At 33.7% G+C, this 21,849-nt stretch overlaps 1 protein-coding gene across 1 annotated transcript; it reads left to right on the forward strand.

The window, feature by feature from the left end:
• LOC143178404 (sodium/potassium-transporting ATPase subunit beta-2) lies at positions 1-17,396 on the forward strand. Its single transcript, XM_076377040.1, has 5 exons — positions 1-496; positions 7,776-8,036; positions 9,244-9,425; positions 10,517-10,796; positions 11,915-17,396. The coding sequence occupies exons 1-5, from the start codon at positions 370-372 to the stop codon at positions 12,016-12,018; spliced, it is 954 nt and encodes a 317-aa protein (XP_076233155.1). The 5' UTR covers positions 1-369; the 3' UTR covers positions 12,019-17,396.
• The last annotated feature ends 4,453 nt before the right edge of the window (positions 17,397-21,849 follow it).

Below are 21,849 nucleotides of genomic sequence, written 5' to 3' on the forward strand. Positions count from 1 at the left end.
GGTAGCGATTCGCCAAAGTGGGGAGTCCTAGGTGGAGCAAGAAAGAGAGGTAGTCGGGGAGAAGAAGAGAAGGAGAGAACGGCCTGAAAAGCTCGGGCCAGGCTGGGTTCGATCGCTCAATATCCCTTGGTCGGACGAGAGCGCCCGAGAACAGCGGCTCCAGACGAGGGCACGAATCGACCCTTCCTTCCTTTGCGTCCTCGCCCGCGGAACTGTTCGATCGCGGCACCGTTCCACCAGGAGACGAACAAGATCAGCGGGAGGAGGCAGAGCAGAGCCCGAGAAAGGGATCCGCACGTCGACGTTCATTGTGCTACACGCGGGAGAGCTTGCGGTCGCTCTCTGTAACTTTCGTTCAAGCGATCGGGAATGGAGGGCAAAAAGGTTGAGCAGTTTTACACACCGCCGCCGAAGCTTGGCAAATGGGAAGGCTTTAAGGTCTTCCTATGGAACTCCGAGACTGGACAGTTCCTGGGGCGCACAGGCGCTAGTTGGGGTAAGTCCTTCGAGATTCGACATTTCTTATACATTTCGAACAGACCGAGTGAAACAGGATTTAACAATTAGGAAGATCGCGGCTTTCGTCGGCTACTGTCGCCTCTGGTTACGTCATTTGCCAATAAGTTTCTATTAAGTGCTGGGAATTCCTTTTGACATATAGTGTCCAGTGGACGTTAGATCGATTCGAAGACGCTTCGGGAATTAGGTTGTAGGCTAAGTACTAGGCTAGATTCAGGGCAGTTGTTGATCGTTTTTTGGGACTTTATGTGAGAACCAGAGGCTTCTGCGTCGAGAGATGATAGAGCAGACATTTCATGATGGAAGTTTGCTTCATTGATAGTTGATCGTAATCCCATATCGTTCTTGACGTAGTGTCGCAATGTACGCGCGCACTGCAGTTGACTGCCGATGCCATATATGTACGTGTAAAGAACTTCCGAGCTGCATTCGAAGCTATAAAGCTGTTCTGATTGTAGTCAAAATCGATTTTGCTTTCCTAACTGTACTACCACCAAACAGGGTGGGGGCTAACTTCACGGAGCTCTTTCTCCTTTTGTATTTGTTCACGCTCGGAAGAATAGGAACTGAATTGTGTTCTAGTATTGCATTATATGTATTGCAGACATGTTGATCCCTTTTTCACTTGGCCACGTTGAAATCCCCTTTTCCGTGAGAAAAGTAGGATATTACCGTGTTCTTATTCAGTAGTTTATTTCTGAAAGCTTCATACTCGAGGCCGCAGGAAGACCGATTCAAAACAGCAGAAACTTTCTGTTTTATCTAACATGCATCCTGTGTCGATAAAGCTAGTAGCTCTTTTTTCCATTCTTCTCTTCTACGATGGAATTCCAAGGTTTAGAACTGAGGTTTTAGAAGTAACAGAGGGGCGGAAACCCTCACTTCCACTGTCCTATTTTTCGCACTAGAGCCTCTAAACTATCGTATTAGAGCAAAGGAATTGAATGAAGATATGTTCTCGGTTCGTCAATTTAAGTTTAGATTCAACAAAAAGTTGCATCTGGAATCAGAAGCTTAAACTTTGAAGTCACACAAAAGAAATATAGGAAAATTTTATCTGCGAGTTAGTCGTGATACATGAGAGTAATCGAAATTTATACATCGTGCTCGAGATTTCTTTAATCATTGCTGACATTTAGGCGTGACACTGCCCAGTGACGTTCGCCAATGAATTTCTCCGTACTACTGTCTGTTATGTAATACAATTGCGGAAAAATTTGTCCGTTAGAGATTCCTTGTTGCAATCTGCCAACTGAATACGAAATGTTAATGATAATTACGCATTTTCTAATGGTTCATCGCTGATCGATCGGCGGATAATTTGCAAATTAATGTTTAGTTATATGTATAACTCGAGTCTGTTGACAGCAACGTATCGATTACTTTTTGAAGCATTAATACTTGGTACGATTCGCATGCATGCATTGTTATGAATAGACTGTGGGTCTTTATGCATTTATTGGAAATTTTGCTAAATAAAAGCGTGTAGAATTCATATAATATGCAGAATTATGCAAGACATCAACAGTTAAATACACCTGATAGTATTTAAAAGATGAAATAAATTTTTAATTAAGCTCCACTTCCCGAAATGTTTTCTGAAAAAAGGAATTTGCATAAACATTTACAGTCTAGTTATGAATTAATAAATAGAAAGTTCTGTTACGAGTATATAATGTGGGACTGATATACAATAGAATCGTTACAGAATTGTATTACATGCAGAGCTTTATCGAAATTGATTGCTTCACTTTAAGTGAACAGAATATTTCTCTGTTGAATTGATCGTACATCATGAGATCATGATTTTGTTGTAAATTATTCGTTGATTATAAGTAGACAATGTTATATTACTGAAAGCGATAAATCGCAAAGTGTTTTGTGTAATTTGGAAGATTCGTTAAATGAGATGATTAACTCTTCATTCTGGCTTGCACTTTTGCAGCTGCGTATCAGAAAATAGAAATGTTTTAGTAAATTGCCTTTGTAATTCATGTCAAATAATTATTATATCGCTTCTACTATTATATCTCTGTCACATAGAACATTCATTAGCGTTCTTGTAGTTTTAAATTCGGTCTGTAATATAATTCTTGCACAGATCTTTAGATTCCTGTTTTATCTTAACTTCTGAAACTAAGCAAACACAAAATACATAGAAATATAAGAATATATAAAATATATTAAAAAATATAAAAAGTTCTTAAATTTGTAAACTAATTTTTATATAAACTATAAATAATCATCTAAAATCTATTTCTGTTTTTGCTGCGCATGCAATTCATTTCAGACATAAAGAAGTCACACAATTTGCCCAGTTTTAAAAAGTTTAAAGTTAAAAATACTAAAATCCTGTTGTGTTTAGAGAAGGTTCTGTATTACGAGCAAATATCGCTTTGCAATTTGTCCTCATCCTTATCACTTATCAGCAGAAGTATAAGTTCCAAAAATCTTTTTTGTAAACTCACTCAGATTCGTCACTTGGCAGTTTTCTCGGAATGATTTAGTCGATTTCGAAACATCAAGTTAAGCACTATGCCTAATACTGCTTTTTCAGTAGCTTTGGTAAAGTAATCAGCTTTAACAGTAATAGCTTTTTTTAAAAGAAGCGAAAATCAATGACTTTTTATTCGAAGTTTTTTCGATTTTATATGATTAATTCCACCATAATTTGAATTTCTCTTATATGTTATTAGACCTTTTAAAAGTAAATATTAAAAAAAATAAATGTTCTTTCTTTAGTTGTCTAAAATTTCTTAAAATATTTAGACCTATCTTATAGTAGAAAAGAAATCCTTTTAAAGAGTAGACATGTTTCAGTTAAGATATTAGTAAAAATCTGTTGTTCGTATTAAACTCAGATAAAGTAAATAGTGTCTCACAGGAGAAATAACATATATGTACAACAGCTTCTAATTTTATAAATTATATATTCAAGGAATTGATAGCATGTGAAATTTTATTAGCGTTTAAAAATAGGTCGTTGCCAATCATATATGACGTTCTTCTTTAAGTTCACCACCTGAAATATCCACCTTTATTCTATTTATAAGTATATTGATCTGGTACAAGTGACTGGATGTAAAGTGTCACAAATAAGAGAGAATTCCTGATTTTCTCTCTTCAAATGTAGATAGGTACTACTGTTGGGTTCTAACAAATACAGATTCGTGATTCTTAATTATATCATATATTCTGTCACTTTCTTAAACGACGTCTTTTATTGGTATACTAAAGATACAAGATTCTGATAATAAAAAATAAATCGGTAGATTCATAAAGGAAAGGGTGAAATGGATTCAAGTAGTCGCATTTGAAATAAGGCAGACGTAGAGGTTATGAACGAATGAAATATTCTGACGAGCTTCCACCGGAAGCGTTTCACAAATTTGATTTCATTTCCGTTTAAATTTTTATTACGGTTGCTGTAGTAACGTAACATTTTCACGGTTTTTTCGAGATATCGATCACTTTGTGTGCGGAATGCGGCGGCGCTACAAACTTAGAAGCCACGGCGGTTCTTTTATGAAGTAGGTCATTGATATTGTTACACTTATGTTAAAATTTCTGGAGGAAAATGACATTCTTCCGAACGTAACTGTCATTGATATTTATATCTCGTACATTAACCAGCAATTTTATAGTAAAGATAAGAATTTATTATCAACAGCTTTTAATACCATTTGTTTAAACTGATATTAATCTAAATCGTTAACATAAATCATTATTTCAAAATCACTTAAAATTTGTAAGAATAAGTTTACCTGGAAAAATTGCTTCTTGAAATACTTCAAATAACTAAACATGGCCGAATACTAATGGAATTCTGTATTTTTCAATTTATAAAACCTTTACATGTTATTATAATTTTGTAGGATAAAAACATATAAAATATACAAAATATTAAAGTAAAAGACGAAACTCGCATATGTAACTAAAACAATCAAGATTTGCTCGAAAAAATCTGACAATGGGATCGTATAACTCTTCCCCCAATAAGGGTGGTACGAATGGAGTTCGTTCAGGAGAAGCAAAATGTAATCCAACAATGCGGATATTTGTATACCGTAGGGAGCCATACACACAGAGATCAATAACCTATTCTGCTTTCCTCGTACGAGATAGTTGGGGACGTAGAACAACAATCGATGTTAACTTCTTACGTTGGATTTTGTTTCATCTTTCGCATGGTAACAACTCTAGTTATTCCCAGTTGTTGAAATTTTACTTTGTTTATCGTTATAAACCAATTACTTTATAAAAACAAAGCAATATATGATAACAATGTAAATAAACAGTGACTTCATTGCTCCGATCAACAATTATTTTATTAAAAGGGCAGAACACTGCAAACAATAATAAAAATTAAATTTTCTTACATTTTCTAAAAAAATATTCTTTCAAGAATATTGTCTTCAACTTTCACGAAGAAATTTATATAATTGGAGGTATTTGATACATTTTTTTGTAAAGTAGTTCAAGCGTATAATCTTGTTGAAGAATTGGTGTATACACTTTAATTTTTCATTTAAGTCAAATATTCTAAATATATTTTGCTTAGGCATGTTAGTACGCAAGACTAGGTAAATAACCGCTGTCCCTAGATTAAATACAAAATCGTTATTTAGAAAAGTGAAGCACAAAAAGTGTACCTCAGTCGACTTCCGCCAGTTGCAGAGTTTAATTGCCGCTAATTTGGTACAATACGTTTTAATGATGGTCGTATGGGCCTTTTGTATATTTTAGAAAAGTTAAATATTAATACTGGCCATATATTTGTCAAATAATGGAAAAATATCGATACTCAGGACAATAGAATAAGCATGAGGGACATTTATGTGGAAAATATGACACAAAGTCTAGCAGGGACCCCCTTACATTGTTCAGGAATAGTTGAATAAGGATGAGTTAAATAATTTCGTTTTCAGTCATTGAATTACTCATCATTAACAGCAAATAAAACAAAACTATTCAATTGATATATTCAAATTCGATTATTGTAGAGGAAACCAATTTCTATTATAGCACGTAGGGGTATTTCAATCAAAACTCTCCTTCTATTTTTTGTCAAGAAAACAATTCAATTTTTCCATCAGATTTGAAATGTACTCTGTTAGTGGTCCGCCATTTTGTTATTTTTTAAGATATTCCTTTGTTCTTATGTGCTGTAATAGATCTAAGTTTTTGTAGTTTTTAAATACTGTTGTTTTTCTACTCTAGATGAAACACAAGGTGTAATTGCTGCCAACGCGAAAGTAGTGACTGCACAATAGAGCAGATTTTGATGAGGAATATTCTGAAAACTAATTAAAATATTTGATTGACAATTTTAGTATGTATTGTGCAACATATGCATACACAACTTATAGTAAAAGGAATTAAATTTACTTTCATTATTTTTTGGGAAAAAAAAGAAAAATTCAAACATATCCTTAATTTTGAGATGTTTAAAGTATTTTGCCCTCTTAATTTTAAAAACTGCAAATTTAGTTTACTGCCAGTTAAAGAAAAAGTAATAAAAACAGTAAACAGAACAACGAGCACTTATAGTACCGATGTATCAAATACTTGGAGAAATGTTACGTATGTTTGAGTTACATATGACAATTTGATAATCAAATTATCAACTTGTGGCATCACTAGCAATCAAAGCAGCTTCATTTTAATCTCTATATCAGATTCATTATCTTTAATTGAATATACAGTGATTTCGACAGTAAGACTATGATTACAGTGGATGCGTGTTCTGAAGAACTTATGTTGTGACAAATATGTCCGAACTATTTACTGTATGAGCGAGACAAGTTCAGACGTAATCGTCAGAACATCGTTTGTCAGAAAACGCATTCAGTGTAACCGCAGCCTAACTCATCATCGTATAAACAAATGCGTGCACAGACATTGGTAGTCTGGACGAGTGCAAGGTTAAATTCCATCGACAATATTGTGTTCACATGTAGTTCGTTAATACATATTTATTTAGCATCGTAAACAGGTTACACATCGTCTTTCTTAGCAAAAGTACAATGATTAAAATTTAATGTTACATTAAAAAAACCATCTATTATATTTGATAAAAGAAATGTTAAGGACCAGTCACTAATGCTAATATCTTTCATATTAATCCACTTTTATCATCGTATAATAATATTTAAAAAAAATAATAAAAAAGACGTTACTTTTGAATACTTTAACAGATTTATCTATTTAAATTTTTTTACTTTGAATATCTATGTTAATAATATTTTCAAATCATAATATTTAAATTTTGGAAGAAAATCTGTAGAAGAATACAATTCTGCAAAGTTATAAAAATTTTTTGTTAAGTATGATATTCTTTTTAATTCTAAGGAAAGCATAAGTACAATTTTGAATTTTAAGAAAACACTTACATCCTTTAAGTATTATTTTGTTATCCGCCTTTACGGGCACGCTTTGAGGTGAGAATAAAAGTAACAAATGACTTAATTGTTCGAGGACAGATTGCTCGAGGCGTATATTCGTCAACGATTCTTATAACAAACGCATGGCATCGCTTACTCAATATCAATTCAGGCCAATTAGACCTCGGATCGTAATTGCTACGGTGCCCTAGACTTCGGTTGTTACGTGTGTCCACCAAATGAATTATTGCAATAAAACAGTAGTTTCCATTGCAATTGGTTGCCGTATCATCTGCACATTTTGTGAAGATCATCCTCACAAGAATTCACTGAGAAGAAGCATCTTCAGGTTGTTTTTTAATACAGGTGTTTATCAAAATTTCATCGAGGAAGTTACTATTTATTATTCATCGACAGTTCTCTTTAAAATGTTAATCAGCACACTTCTCAAACTTGAGGATCAAAGATATTGGACTGTTGAATTGTAAATGAATTGGTGAGTTGGTGAATAATACAAATCCAAAATTAGCCATTTTCAAGTAATCTTAAAATTATGCGTGCCTACAGTTATGAAAGAGATCTAACAATAAGTAAAAAATTAAAAAAAATTAAATTCATCAGTTATTTGGATCTATATTGATTGATATCACAAAATAAGTGATTAATTCAACTTCTTTAGATATTTTATTTAGACCACTTTTATAATAATTAGTGGTACATACCTATCTAAAATGCATAGAACTACACTGGGATTAACTACACTGGGATTGTATTTTATATTGTTCTTTAACTCACGAATTTGTATACTTAGAAGACTCTGTTAAAAGTTATCTTTATGAAATTAATAATTCTCGTTTTTCTTGTTTGTTACAGCTAAAATCTTGTTATTCTACGTTATTTTCTATGCGGTACTGGCCGGTTTCTTCGGTGCAATGTTGACCGTTTTCTATCAAACGTTAGACCCGAACGCACCGAAATGGCAGTTGGATAAGTCCTTGATCGGAAGCAACCCTGGACTCGGTTTCAGGCCTATGCCTCCTGCCAGCAACGTCGAGAGTACTCTGATTTGGTATAAGGCCAGCGATCAAGGCAACTTCTTGCACTGGACTCAGGAACTGGACAAATTCCTTGAAGGTAATTCATTTTTATCACGAAATTTTTTAATGTTTTTGAAGACACTTCTTTAATCCTTATCATATCAAGGTATGGCCTCTCAGAATCCAAATATAGATTTCTAGGGAATGGAATTCAGAATAGCGCCAAGTATACTGCGTCCATGTTCAAAATAGTAAAACAAATACCTATATAAAAGATTGAAAAGTAAACGAAAGACTTGTATCTTCGAAAATTTTAAGAACTAAAAATTTGAAGATTTGAAAATGAAGAAACTCGAATTCGATCGTGTTGTAAAAATAGTATTGAGATCTCTACTTGACTCCATCACAGCGTACTAAAAATTAAATAACAGTGAATTAAAGAACAGGACACGTCCAAAAACCACATTTTGAGATATTTGATCTCAACGTGTAGTACTGTGTATTTTATACACTGAAAATGATTAATATTGAGCTTGTACTGTTCCTTAACTCAAGAACCTTCTGTCCTCTTTTAACGAAAGAACGTTTATTTCTATTTTCAAAATCGTTTTTAAATACTGTCTGTCGTTAGTACCAATTTATGAAAGCTATTTTGAACGAAGGGGGCGCAAAAACAAAGTTACTTTAACTTTGCCCATATGAATCACTTTACTTTTTTAATATAGTTAGGCTCTTTATGGTTATTTTTGTTTCTTACTTATTGTCTGTGAAACTTCGTTGTTCTAATTACCAATGTATTGTTTTCTGTAAATAGAAGAAACAAAGAAAGTTATCGATACTTATATGTTTCAAAAATATGGGTTCATTGTTTTGCTCTTGAAATTTCAAAGTGTTAGATAGAATTTATAAATACACCAAATGATTCTACTCTCATAGATATATTACGAAGCTAATATTAACCGATAAACGAGAAAACCTTCTTTGTTCTAACGAGCCAGTTACGTCAGGAGTCCGTTAAATCTGGTCAAGGTGACACCAATCCTCGGATCAGAGTTGCTAAGTGTCTTTTGACTTGATAAATTTTTATTGAAATATTTATATTACGGATCAGGGAAGTCCATGTTTCAGTTCTATCAATATTTTTCGTTCACCTTCCTTAGCAATTTTTTTTTCATCAAATAATGTAATCTAATTAGAAATTGTAAGTTTCTGAAAATTATCTGTTAAAATGTCTTAGACAAAATATGAGTGGATATTATCTACATTAATTTATTATATAAAATGTTTTGTTTAATCTTTTTTAGAATATCAAAAACCCGCTGGTTCGGCAAACGGTGCGCAAAAGAGGATGGTTTGCGACTATGGGAAACCACCAGCACCTGGCAAAGTCTGCGATGTAGACATGACGAACTGGGGAAAATGTACGAAGCAAAACCAATATGGCTACAGTAAATCCGCTCCTTGCATTTTCCTGAAGCTGAATAAGGTACGTAACCTTTCGCTGAATGGGGACTGCGCGTGGCAATCGAAGACATTTACAACTCTTGTTAGTTAATTACGTTACTTTTTATTTATGGATTTTCTTTCTAGTATTTTTATTTAGTCCATATATGTAATTCATGTCTTTTATATTTCGATAGCTTTCAGTTATTCTTTTCTTTTTACAGTTACCACTAATCAAAATAAATACAAATCTGGTTTTTTCAGCCTAAAACAAAGTAAAATACTATAAGAATACTGTAAATGTAACAAAAATAAGTATTTTTTATCAGTTTAGATTTTTTTTTAGTATGTATATTAACTGAGAATTTTATTTACGATTTTTTTCTGTAGAATGGTTTTTTTCATCACTCACGTTATAAACCTAACTGCTATTAAAGTTGACAGAAAGAAAATATATTCTTAACAAGAAGTTGTAGTGTATTTATTATTTCACTAGAATCATGATATTATCTATTGTATTTCATTAAAAAATGATAAGCAACAAGAGTAGATCAAGTGATAAGAGAAGTACTAATTTTAATTTTTATATATGTGATTAATTCCCTTGATAATTGTACGAACCTTGGTACTTATACACATTTCAGTCTCGTTTTTCTACAATAATTGAATTTCTACTCTACACAAATATAGAATATCACTATGGATTATTCAAGGAGTATATAATGTGGTCATTAACCCTGCGTCGTTTATAACCCAGATCACTTTTGCCATTCAATTTTCTTCAAAGTGAGAAAGGGGAGACCTGGGACCATAGGTAACATATAGCAGTAGAAGCTATTGTATAATATTGTAGAAATTTGGCGGAGTATTCAAGAATCGTTTTGATTTTTTAAAACAAAAAGACATAAAAAGCTGCATGGATTTAAACTTATACGGCAACTGATACTTAAAAATCTATAACGTTGATAATTCTTAAATTTTCCTTTAACTACATATTTTTTAGAAGTCAAAGACGCGAAAGATCTAAAAAAATAGAATTTTTTAAAGCTTTAGGTCGGAACCTCTTTTAAGTTTTCCATAAATGGATAAACACATCTAGTGATAAATACATATTTTGTAATGTTATAATTACAGATTTTCGGCTGGGAACCTGTGTACTACAACGATACGAAGAATTTGCCAAGCACTATGCCAGCTGATCTTCAGGAGCACATCAAGCAGGAAGCGGATGCTGACAGCAACAGATTGGCTACCGTTTGGGTATCGTGTGCTGGTGAAAATCCAGCAGACATTGAGAACATGGGCGCGATTCAGTACATTCCAAGTCGTGGTTTTCCTGGATACTACTTCCCCTTCACAAACACCCCAGGCTACCTTAGCCCCCTCGTAGCTGTTTTCTTCGAGAGGCCTAAATGTAAGCATGTCACGAATAATTTGTTTTCGTACTAGGTCATTCGCACATTTGGGAAAAAGATTCCATTTCTATAGATATACTTTATAACTAATAGAAAGTAAAATTTTCTTTTAACGCAATTAAGGAATTTGATCTGTTGCAGTATACAGTAATTTTTTGCTATAGACTCAACAACCACGAGCTTATAACAAATATTGTGTCAGATAAGAATAGTTGTGTAACTTGTTTTCGTATTTTATTTTCTAGATGATGTGACAAGCAGGAAATTTGAGTTACTTGTTGAATTAAAGAATTTAAGGATTATTCTTTGAAATTAAAAATTCGAGAACAAAATTTGCTGAATTTATAAAATATAAATATAAGAGTTAAAAGTTTACAATACTTCGTTAAACTACGCTACAAATATGCCAGCGATTATGAAAATGATTCAATTTATGCGTTTATGATCTACTTATTTTAATTTAGGGTTAAAAAACTTAATGATTAACATCAGTCCTCTAAATAATTATAAATGTAATTTGTCTGGGAGAAAAAATACTACTCATTTTTTTCCATTCAGTTTTCAAAGATACGTCTTTAACACCAAGAGAGAAAGGTCTTAAAAGAATAACCCATAATTGTAAGATTTAAGCTATCAATTTAAGAAAATTCTTAGATAACTAAAGCATCATGGAAAATATTATCATAACTCAGGGGTTGACTAAGTTTTTTTATTGAATATGTGAGTTTTAATGATTGAATAACCGTAATATTCCCCAAGACACTGTTTTCAAATCAATAAATTTGAAATTGAGGTAGAGGTTTTCAAAATCATCGAATTTTTTGCTGAAAAGAAATAGGTAGATTGGATAACGATAAACAGTAACAGAAACGTATGCCTTTGGTGTATAGATTAAAAAAATATGCAATAATATTAGGGTATGTGTCCTCCTAAGGGACATCACCTTAGCGTGATAGTTGCTCTCTGTGAACACTCTTAATACAGTAATTGAATCTTTTACTCTGTACCTTAATCCAACAAAAATAACCTAGTGATGCACTAAATACATCTAGTAGCATAACACATAATTTCATAATTGAGGCTGTAATAGACTGTTTTAACAAATGTACAATTTCAGATGGTGTGCTGATCAATATCGAGTGCAAGGCTTGGGCGCACAACATCATCCACGACAGATTCGAGAGGCGCGGCTCCGTACACTTCGAATTAATGGTGGATTAAGCGTAGCATCTACTACTTTTTGCAAGACCACTACCAACTGCGTCCAAACAAAAAAAAAAACATAGGAGGAAGGAGAATAAGAGAAATTTCTTTTTTAATCAATCTCGCTGGCAGATCGTGACCACTCCTTCTTTCCTCCGGTTTCCTCTGCCAACGATACCGCTCTAACCGCGTTTTTTCTCGTCGTGTTATCGTAGATCCGTCAGAAGCTCACGCTCATTTTCTTCATCCTCATCATCGAAGTGACTCTCTTCATTGAGATCTTTATCGTTGTTTCTCCATCGTCGCGCTTCTAATTACCATTAACGAACCGTTCTTCGAGAGATCGTCATTCGTATTCGTTTCATCCATCGCAACACAGATCTCGAAGAACCGCGATACGTGTATTTCGCTGCGCGATCACCGTTCTACACGAGCAACACGGTTTATCTCGCAAAAACGATAGAGTGGATCAGTGTAATTGGCCGGTACAGAAGGTGTACACACCTGACGACACACACAGACACGAACACATCCACACACCACACGCACGCATGTGTCGGGATGCACAAAAGCAAGCAGTTCAGCGGAGCAAATTCTGCACAAAAAGAACGGCGATATATCCCTTATTTACGTCGGGGGTGAAGGGGAGTGGTCGTACTGTCGGGATCTCTAAATATCGTTCGGGGTATCCGTTGGAACGCGTAAGAGGTTTCCCTTACTTCTTTGCTCCTTTCGCGAGTTTTTCGCTTTCGTATTCTGTTCTTGGTCTCGTTGCAGGAATTAGGACGCATGTAACGTTCGTTTCGTTGTTTTTTTCTCGAACTCGATGGTACTCGCCTAGTTGACGAGACCGCTAACGTGTAGGGTACACCGAGGATAATTGATACTCTTAGTTCGTGCCACGTAGAGATATTGAAGAGAAAAAAGAAAATAAAGAAAAACAATGTTAGTGTCTTTACGCCCGTCGGTACGGTGCACCCGGCACGGTGGAACTTTTGATTTCGAATTCCACGAAGAAGCTCTCGGACGCGGCTCTCGGCGAATCTCGATCGAAAGTTCCGCCGTTTCGGGCCGAAATGCGATGAATGTTCGAAGAATCGAAATTCAGACACAATGGCGGTCGATGGAACAGCGGACGCTGTCCGCTGCGCGTGAGGTTTGCGAGGGAGTGAACTGAAAAGCGTGGAACCGATTGGTTTCGAAGCGATCGGTTCGTTTCGATGGCTTCGTGCGGTGGAACTTTTGATTGGAAATCCCATAATTCCTGTCACATTTTTAACACGTTTTTGTCTTCGCTTCACGAGAACAGGGAATGACCTCTGAGGTGTTAGTAGGACACCTAACGCGAACCAGATGAAACTTCTAATTTAATTAATGCGAAAACAGGTCGTCCTTGGATTTTAATTTGAAGTTCCGCCAGTATGGAGGTAGATCACTAATTCTGTGTTATATACAGTGAGTGCAATTAATGACGGTAACGAAGATTATTTCGTCTGTTAATTTATTAAATGAAATTTATTTATAAGTTAACGACTACTTCTCGTGATAGAGGAGTTCATAAAAAGCAAAGGAAAACAATGGAGAAAATACTTTCACTTGATTTCCCTAATTTCTTTTTATACGTGTCAACAAACTTCACTTCTTCAGAATTGCTCAATTAGAAAACGAATACGAATTCAAATAAAATAATTAACTCGTACTGTTACCGCCATTAAGTCCAGTACGTGCAAGTATCCAAAAGCTGAGAAGCAAACGAGAGCAGCGGAAGATAGTAAAATTTTGTTGGATTTCGATTTGTCGAGAAACAGCGCGATTGCACGGGAGAAGTCTAATCAGCCTAGTGATAACCCGTACGTCATCGTATGGAATATGTATTTATGATTATATTGTACCGCATGATAATATCTAGCGCTAGTCCACGCAATTGTATAGTCGATAGGTTGTATCATACAGTCTGGAGATCAGAGGAGTTATATTCTTTCTTAGAGCAGCACACTTCATTCAACCTGCAACGTTCATTTAGCGAATTCGAGTTAATGTGCGATTACGTTACCCAGCTGTTTATACTCGACGTATCTCCTTACCGTCTTCTTATCGTCGAACCACTGTTTCCTTAGTACTTAACATTTCTGCTAATCAATTTTATCAGTCGCAAGTTGTAAACATTTTCTATTTGACGACGACCAACTGTATTATGCACTTAAGGCGAAACAGAATGTTTGGCCCCTGATCTCCCGTCTTTGTGGCTTGTACTTAGAAACAAAGCTGGTTGTCCCGAGAGCTTGTTCGTTTTTCGAAAGACAGCGTTTGCGTGCGGTGGTCGTCGCCCCTATACACCTGGATCTTTGGCTCACGGATCATACCCGCTGGAATATTGACGCTGGGGGCTTACGTCATGAATTTACCATTTACCAGATATCGGGGAAGAATGATAACATCGTTCCCCTCGAATGATTTTCAAACGCTTATACGTTCACTACCAAAAATCATACTGCCAAATATGTTCTCTAACCAAATATAGTCTGTTATCTGTTACACACGTACTGTTTGTTCTCAAATGTTTTTATTCGAAGTTTTAGAATTCGTTGCGTTTTATATTGTTTTACACACACGTTGTACGCTTAAAAAATGGAAAGAAACAGAATTGAAAGATAGTCGAATCGATTGTTGGAAGTGTTAATCTTCCTTTTCTGGGATTGAGACGTTCGAGATGATCAATTCCATGAACGATCGGTGCTTTAACAGTCGCAGAAATTTCCGAATGACATTCACGAATGGTCGTTCAAGCTGATGAAATAATAGTACAAAAGTCACCAAGTCGGACGATCCGAACGGGCGGCGACTTCGACTGTAAGCGCTGCCAGAATAAATCAGTACTTTGATTGCTATTTATTAATCGATGTAATGAACGATTGTTATTATTATTTTCTTGGGTCCTCGCCCGGAGCAATGTTGAAATAAGAAAAAACTTAATATAGATTAATCGTCAATGACACTATTAACTTTTAAGAAAAAAAGAAAAGAGAAGAAAAGGAAAGAGGGAAAGAGGGAAGCAGAGTGTATCAGAAAAGAAGATGTTGATAGTGATGATAACGAATCACGCGTTGGCGTTATAATGTACTATTAGGAATTAATACACGTGTATCCAGTGCACCGATCGAGAGCGATTATATATGTATATTCATCATCGTGAATGAACTGTTTCTAACTGATATTGAACATCCACTGTTGAAGTACAGGAACTACGCTTCGTGCGAGCGTAGAAGAGAGAAGATGCGATTGGTGTAGGAAAAAAGACGGAAATATGGTTTGGCACTGACGGGAAATACTAGTTACGAATCAGATACGATCGAGTAACATGCTTAGAGTTTCTTCCACCGTCCTATGAAATGTTCATTTTTCGAAACTGAACGAGCGAACTTCAATGTAACAGGGTAGAAAGCTGGTAAGTATTAAATGCTTGTCGTTCAAGCTGGCGTTTAAATAAACACTGATCAGAGTAGTCCGCTGTATTCCGCAAGCTGCGTTCATTTTATCAGATTCTATTCGGAAACTTGTTTCCTGTGTGATAACTGTCAACTCGATTAGCGTTTTAAATACGAACTTAAGCTTCGTGTACACGAAGAATAGGGAAAGTCCTGCTGAGAACGGAATAATTAATGTAAGATGCATACTTGAAAGAAGTATCAAAGTATATGTGAGACTATACTTATGATATAATTAAGGTTATGACACCAATTATATGGGCTGTATATACAGGGTGTTCTATAATAAGTGGGGAATACTTTAAGAACTGGTTCAATATCTAAAAATAATGAAAAAGATTCATATAAACATATGTCTTATTTGATTTTATTTACGATATATGTGAGGATATTTGAAATCCCTGGTCTAAGGTCTGTTGAAGCTGTTGAAATACTGTAATACAGAATTGAAGAGGGGTTTCAACAAATTCGGGGAATATCAAGAAGAATTGGAACAGTAGTCACGCGAATGACAAGTCTCCAGGTATACATTCAAATTTCCTGTGAAGGTAATGAGATACGAAATGATAGAACACGAAGCTTGCTATATCTCGTAAACAAGGCGAAATAGGACACATATGAATTTAAACAAATTTTTTTTACGTGCTGAATCAACCCCTGAAGTATTGTTCACTTGTTATGGAACATCCTGTATATGCAAACACCTCTAAAGTTAGCGAATTTTCAAAACAACTCGTGATAACATGAAATGTGAATGCTAAAGAAGAAAACAGAGAATAACAAACACTTGTTCCACTAAAAGATATTTAATCTTAGGAAGTAGGTTTAAGTGGGACTCGCATAACGTAAAGTATAATATGCATGCATATACCTGTTATATACTTATCCCGTATATTAACAAACGATGTACAAGCGTCTAAGGTAATTAAGGATTGTCCAATGTTATATACACGTGTTGACGATCGCTCATTTAAGCACGAGATATATCTGTATCGATACATGCGTAGGGTACATACATCGCAAGCCAAGAAGAATACCGATAAAGGAACGATAATGCACTTTCAGTGCAGCTCGGTCGATAGAAGAAAAGAATAATATTCGATGGACGAAATTTGTTATCATGAAATGGTATCGAATTTCCTTTATCGAAACACCACGTTAATAGTAGGTACTTGGAGTTACTTTCTCAAGTTCACAATTCTTGTGCAAAATGATTAATTAGATGCAGCTGTTCTGTGATCTGCTTAGGCTTTCAAATTGAACGTGTCACGACTTGGTGTTACGATAAACATAACTGGAGTTCCAGTAACGAAAGTTTACGTATTTAATTTTCACACTTTTTACAACTTTCTGTGCGAAAGGAGATTTAACGGAAGAAGCCAACCAAACTGTAGGAAACGTGTCACGTAATGGCACAGGAATATTATCCTCTTTCGATCAAAGAACTTTTCGCCAAACCTACGAGGACTTGAAGTTAGCTTAGTAGACGATTATTGTCAACTCTAACGTTTCAGGATGTTGCTTTCGGGGTCCTCGTCTACCTAAACTTGTTGTTATCGATTAAGAAAGTTATAATGTACCTAGATTTATTCTGATGACATTAAGTATTAGGTCTTTGAGATTATTATCATTAGTATACGATTTACACCGATAGGTAGCTGTCGAAGTGAAAGACACGACCGAAGATCACATTGCCCCGTGCAGCTTACGATCTAGATAGCTGAGCGGCGGATTGCTAGATCGCGATGAATTCGAGGTGTAAATAGTCGACGAAAGAAAGGAAAAGAAAACGTGGTAAAGAACTCGCGTGTGAGAGATACATAAGCTGAGTTGAATTTGTGGATGGCCTTTCGTCGCAGTGATCATAAGAAGAAGAAATAAATGATTGTTGATATGTGCGTGTTACGCGAATTGACCGTAGTTGAATGATATTCGTGGAACGATTCTTACAGCGTAGAATACCAAAGATTAAACTTAGAGAAATTGCGTCTCCTGGAAACAGCTTCGATTGCGAAATGTTTCTCGTTTAAAGACTTTTAATACTTACGAGCTTTCGACCTAATTTCATTGCAATGTTGCCGTTGATTTCGAAAATCGGATGTTGAATTTGGGCAACGAGATCTTTAAGCATGGACACCTTGTAATGACTCAAGACGATGTGGTATGGCTGTTGACATCATTATGCTTGACATGTGTTATGAAAAATAAACAGAATGTACAAAAAACTTCGATATGGTTTCACTGTCAATATTGATTGAATCGGTGAGTTGAATAGTAATAGTAAGTCCAAAGACCACATTTTTACATATGGATCGTTTATTATGAAAATGGTACTTATAAGTCTTTTTTTCCTAAATTAAAATGGCGATTTCAGTGTTAGAAAATTGAGAAATTTTTCGGTTTCTCAATTTTTTTAAAAATGTATTTACACTACTTTCATAATAAACAATCCATGTCTGGACTTCAGAGTCAGAGTGTAAGTATACTTCTTTCTTGTGTGACTTAATATATCTTGGCTCTGGGGACTAGATATAATGTTGATATTATTTAAAAATGGCTAAATTTGAACTTGTATGTTTTTCAACTCGCCAATTCAATTAATTAAACATTGTTTTAGCTTTTATTGTGTTTTACTTTAAATGCAACGGAGCTGACCAAATTTTTATTTTTTTGAAGTACAATAGAAGCAATAATATAGATAATAAAGAAAGTAGTGTCATTTAATACCATAGAATAACTGTTGAATCGGAAGTTACGATTTTTCTGTCTTCAACGAAGAGACAATTTTGGTAATTTCGACCTATATACTTCATGTTCATAAAAATGTCCTGGTCATAGTTATAAGTAAGTTACAGATGCAATGAAAATGATTACGATCTTCTTAATTGAATTCAATCTGATAAATCAATATTGACTTGATAAAGAAGTTAATTATTTTAGAACAGACATGAATCTTGTACTTTTTGATAATCTTTTGTGTATTTTTTGATAACGCTCGAAAACAAGTTAAAACTGGTTATTTCGTATTCTTATCTAAATTATGTTTAATGATATTTGTCGGAATTAAGTGTCGATAATAATTTGAATTGATATGACTTGTTGAAATATTTTTGCAAGTTATTGTACCTGCATATGCCTCTTCATGGCACAAATAAGATCATGTTCGCGCGATGATTATATTTCTTATATAAAAATGATTTATTTTTATGCGTTGATGATTTATTTTTATTTATGCTATTTTAGTGTCTTATTAATGAAGGAATAAACTACAAATTTAAATCTTGTAATTAAAATTAACAAGCAGTTTTACCTTCATTTATGCTGCTCATAAGTTACAATTTTGTGATAATTATAAATTTTACAATTTCATACAATGATTTTGTTTGAGTTACTGTATGAATATATTAATAATATCGATAATAATTTAAGCCTACATTGTGCAAGTTTTTACTTTGAAATAAAGTAACTTTATTTATTCAAGAATGTGCCAAAAGAGAAGAAAAATACTAATTTTTACATTATAATGCATGCACTGTACGACTAAAACTATTAATTATTTGTTATGTTAATTATTTGGAATTAAAATAGTAGAATTATTTACTTAATTATGTATTTAAAAGACGTAACAAATCGAAAGGTGTAATATTCCAGATAACATCTAATTGCTAGTTGAATCATCATTGACGATATCGGAAATGTCAGTATTTCTCCTATTCCTATTTTTGTATTTTCGAGAAAAATGTAGTAATACCTGTAACTGAAAAAATGGTTTATGGTATAACAGAAGCAGAATCTTTCCACTACATTTTCTGTTTCTCATAATTATCTACGCAAACCCTTTGAATACGTGTTCTCGAAACTTGAAAAATAACTGCGATAAGATTGGCGCTCGAAATGAATCATTTAATATTATGTAGAAAATTCCAAGTTTTCTTTTTATAAAAATGTGTCCCTCCACGTAAATATACCGACTGTGTTAGCAATGCTATGTAGTAGAATTATTTTGCACGATTTTGGAAATGTTTAAAATGAAGGATCAAACAGACGAATCGATTTATTGTATAATTCATTACTGAATTTCTATGTACTATACGTGTTCCATGAGAAGTCTCCTGGATAGTATTTCTTCTAATGTTCGACATGTCAGTAAGTTTAAGGAGTAAATACAAATGCTAAAATAAGGGCGAAAATGACGATAGATAAAATTATGTTTCAGGTTTAGTTTCTGAGTTATGAACTATTGAAAAAATGTTTAAAATACATGTGAAGTGATATGGTCTGACTCGGGACATATTCTATTGATTTTGTTTTGTCTGACCTGATTAGTGCAGTCGACAGTAGAGTAAGTTCCATGTCGGACACATTTTACACGAATTTTAGATGTTTTTGCAATTATATAATGAAGCCTCAAACGCAAATTTCATATTCTTGATTTTCGTGTTTTTCGATTATTTGGACATGTAGAATGATCCCTTATAATTTCTGACATTTATTGATGCACACCTTTAGGTATTGATGCATACCCTTAACCGTGGGCGTGGCTCATTTTTTAAGTATAGTAATTTGCATAAAGAATGCTTAAAATTTAGCAATCTGCTGAGTAAGAATCTACATCCTGAAAGCAGCAAGAATATTTATAGCAGAAAAGTGATTATTAAAATAAAGTATATAATCTATATTGTGAAATTCATTTTATGATTTACAGTGATCTACATTTCAAATATTCACGGAAATAATTAATTTGGATTCCTACCACTTGGAGCTCCGTAATCTTATTTTAAACTGAGTTGATAATGTTGAGAGTGATAGAAAATGGTAAGAGGACTCTTGGTGAGCTTTGAAGCCCTCTAGAATTCTGACAAAAGAGAATACATTTCGATGGCTTAATACACAAACGTTGTATGTCCACCTTTGGTCATGTTTGAAATTTTATATTATGGATAGATATTATATTATAAAAAATGTTGTAACATATTTACAAATTTTTTTGTAATATAAAATCTATCATGATGTTTTTTTATAATATAAACTTATAATGTAAACTTAATCAAAAGTGGACACGCAACGTTTGTGCATTAAACTATGGATTTAATGTATGGTGTTACTTATAAACTTTATCTAGATATAATATAAGGAGGATAATGTTTTAGTGATTAATGGCATATCTTGTACGTTTGCTGATAAAGCAAAAATATTTTCGGCTTTACTAGCTTCACCAACGTTAGTAATGTGAAAACTATGCATTTCTTATTATTTTGCAGAAGACGTTCGAAAATTAATGATTTTTCAAAATGAGACACGGAACTTCATAAATTGTTCTGCCTTTTCCGTAATCTCGTCTGTGACAGTGACGAGTATAAAAACAGCACCACTTTTGAAGATATACTATATGCGCCACCTGAACGAAGTCATTAGTACTAAACAACGTTTCCAATTCATATGTATGCTTGTCACCATTTGCACCACCCACCACAATTCCATGTTATTATTTAGTAGCTAATTTTGTACAAAGAGCTACTAAACGTAGTTTGTAGCATTTTTGTGATTTACAATTTATGGCTCTTATTTTCTGTGAGATATATTTTTTATTAGCCTACAAATTATGTGAGAAATAAGCATATATGTGAATAGGAAAATCTTAGTATTAATGATTCCCTTCAGGTGGCGAGTATGGTTTATTCTCAAAGATAACGCAATTCAGATACTCATCAAAATTTAGAATCATACCGTAACTAGTGTATATAGATCAATGGTCTATGCATAAATGATTATAAGGTGGTAGATCTACATTTATGCCTGGTTTATGGTTATCATCTTAAGTCTATGTCCGATAAACTTTTTAGACTCGCAAAAGATAAATATTTATAAAAGAAAATTACAAATCTATATAGTACATAAAATTATAAATAAATAATAGTAAATGATATTTATTTATCTTTTAAATATCATTATTTTTAAACATTAAAATTAATTTTTACATTAACTATGATCATTTATATTTAGCTTAGAATATAGTGATTATTTTGTTTTATTCTAAATTCAGTAAGATTTTACATTCGATCATTAATGTAGTTTATCAAATATAATTACACAATTTAATATATAATTTAATTAAAATTTTTTTAAAATAAATATATACTCAAAAGAAGTTATGCTAACAGTATATCAAAACATGTTTTTATTTAAACCTGTCTAAGGATATATAAGTGTCCAAAATGACTACTTATTTAGATAACAAGTTTAATGAGTCACGTGATTCATAGATGATATATCATAATTCTATTTTCTAAAAGGAAATCATCATACGAGGTCGAGACATTTAAGACGATTCTTCCGTCTATTTTGCCTGATCCTCTCAGTCGGA

The sequence above is a fragment of the Calliopsis andreniformis genome, chromosome 4 (assembly GCF_051401765.1).
Source record: "Calliopsis andreniformis isolate RMS-2024a chromosome 4, iyCalAndr_principal, whole genome shotgun sequence".
Classification (NCBI taxonomy): domain Eukaryota; kingdom Metazoa; phylum Arthropoda; class Insecta; order Hymenoptera; family Andrenidae; genus Calliopsis; species Calliopsis andreniformis.

What these genes read in the sequence shown, in the direction of transcription:
- LOC143178404 (XM_076377040.1), top strand. Translation starts at nt 370, where the DNA reads ATGGAGGGCAAAAAGGTTGAGCAGTTTTACACACCGCCGCCGAAGCTT. An exon ending in GCGCACAGGCGCTAGTTGGG is followed by an intron (nt 497 to 7,775) that starts GTAAGTCCTTCG and finishes TGTTTGTTACAG; the next exon opens with CTAAAATCTTGTTATTCTAC. An exon ending in TTTTCCTGAAGCTGAATAAG is followed by an intron (nt 9,426 to 10,516) that starts GTACGTAACCTT and finishes TTATAATTACAG; the next exon opens with ATTTTCGGCTGGGAACCTGT.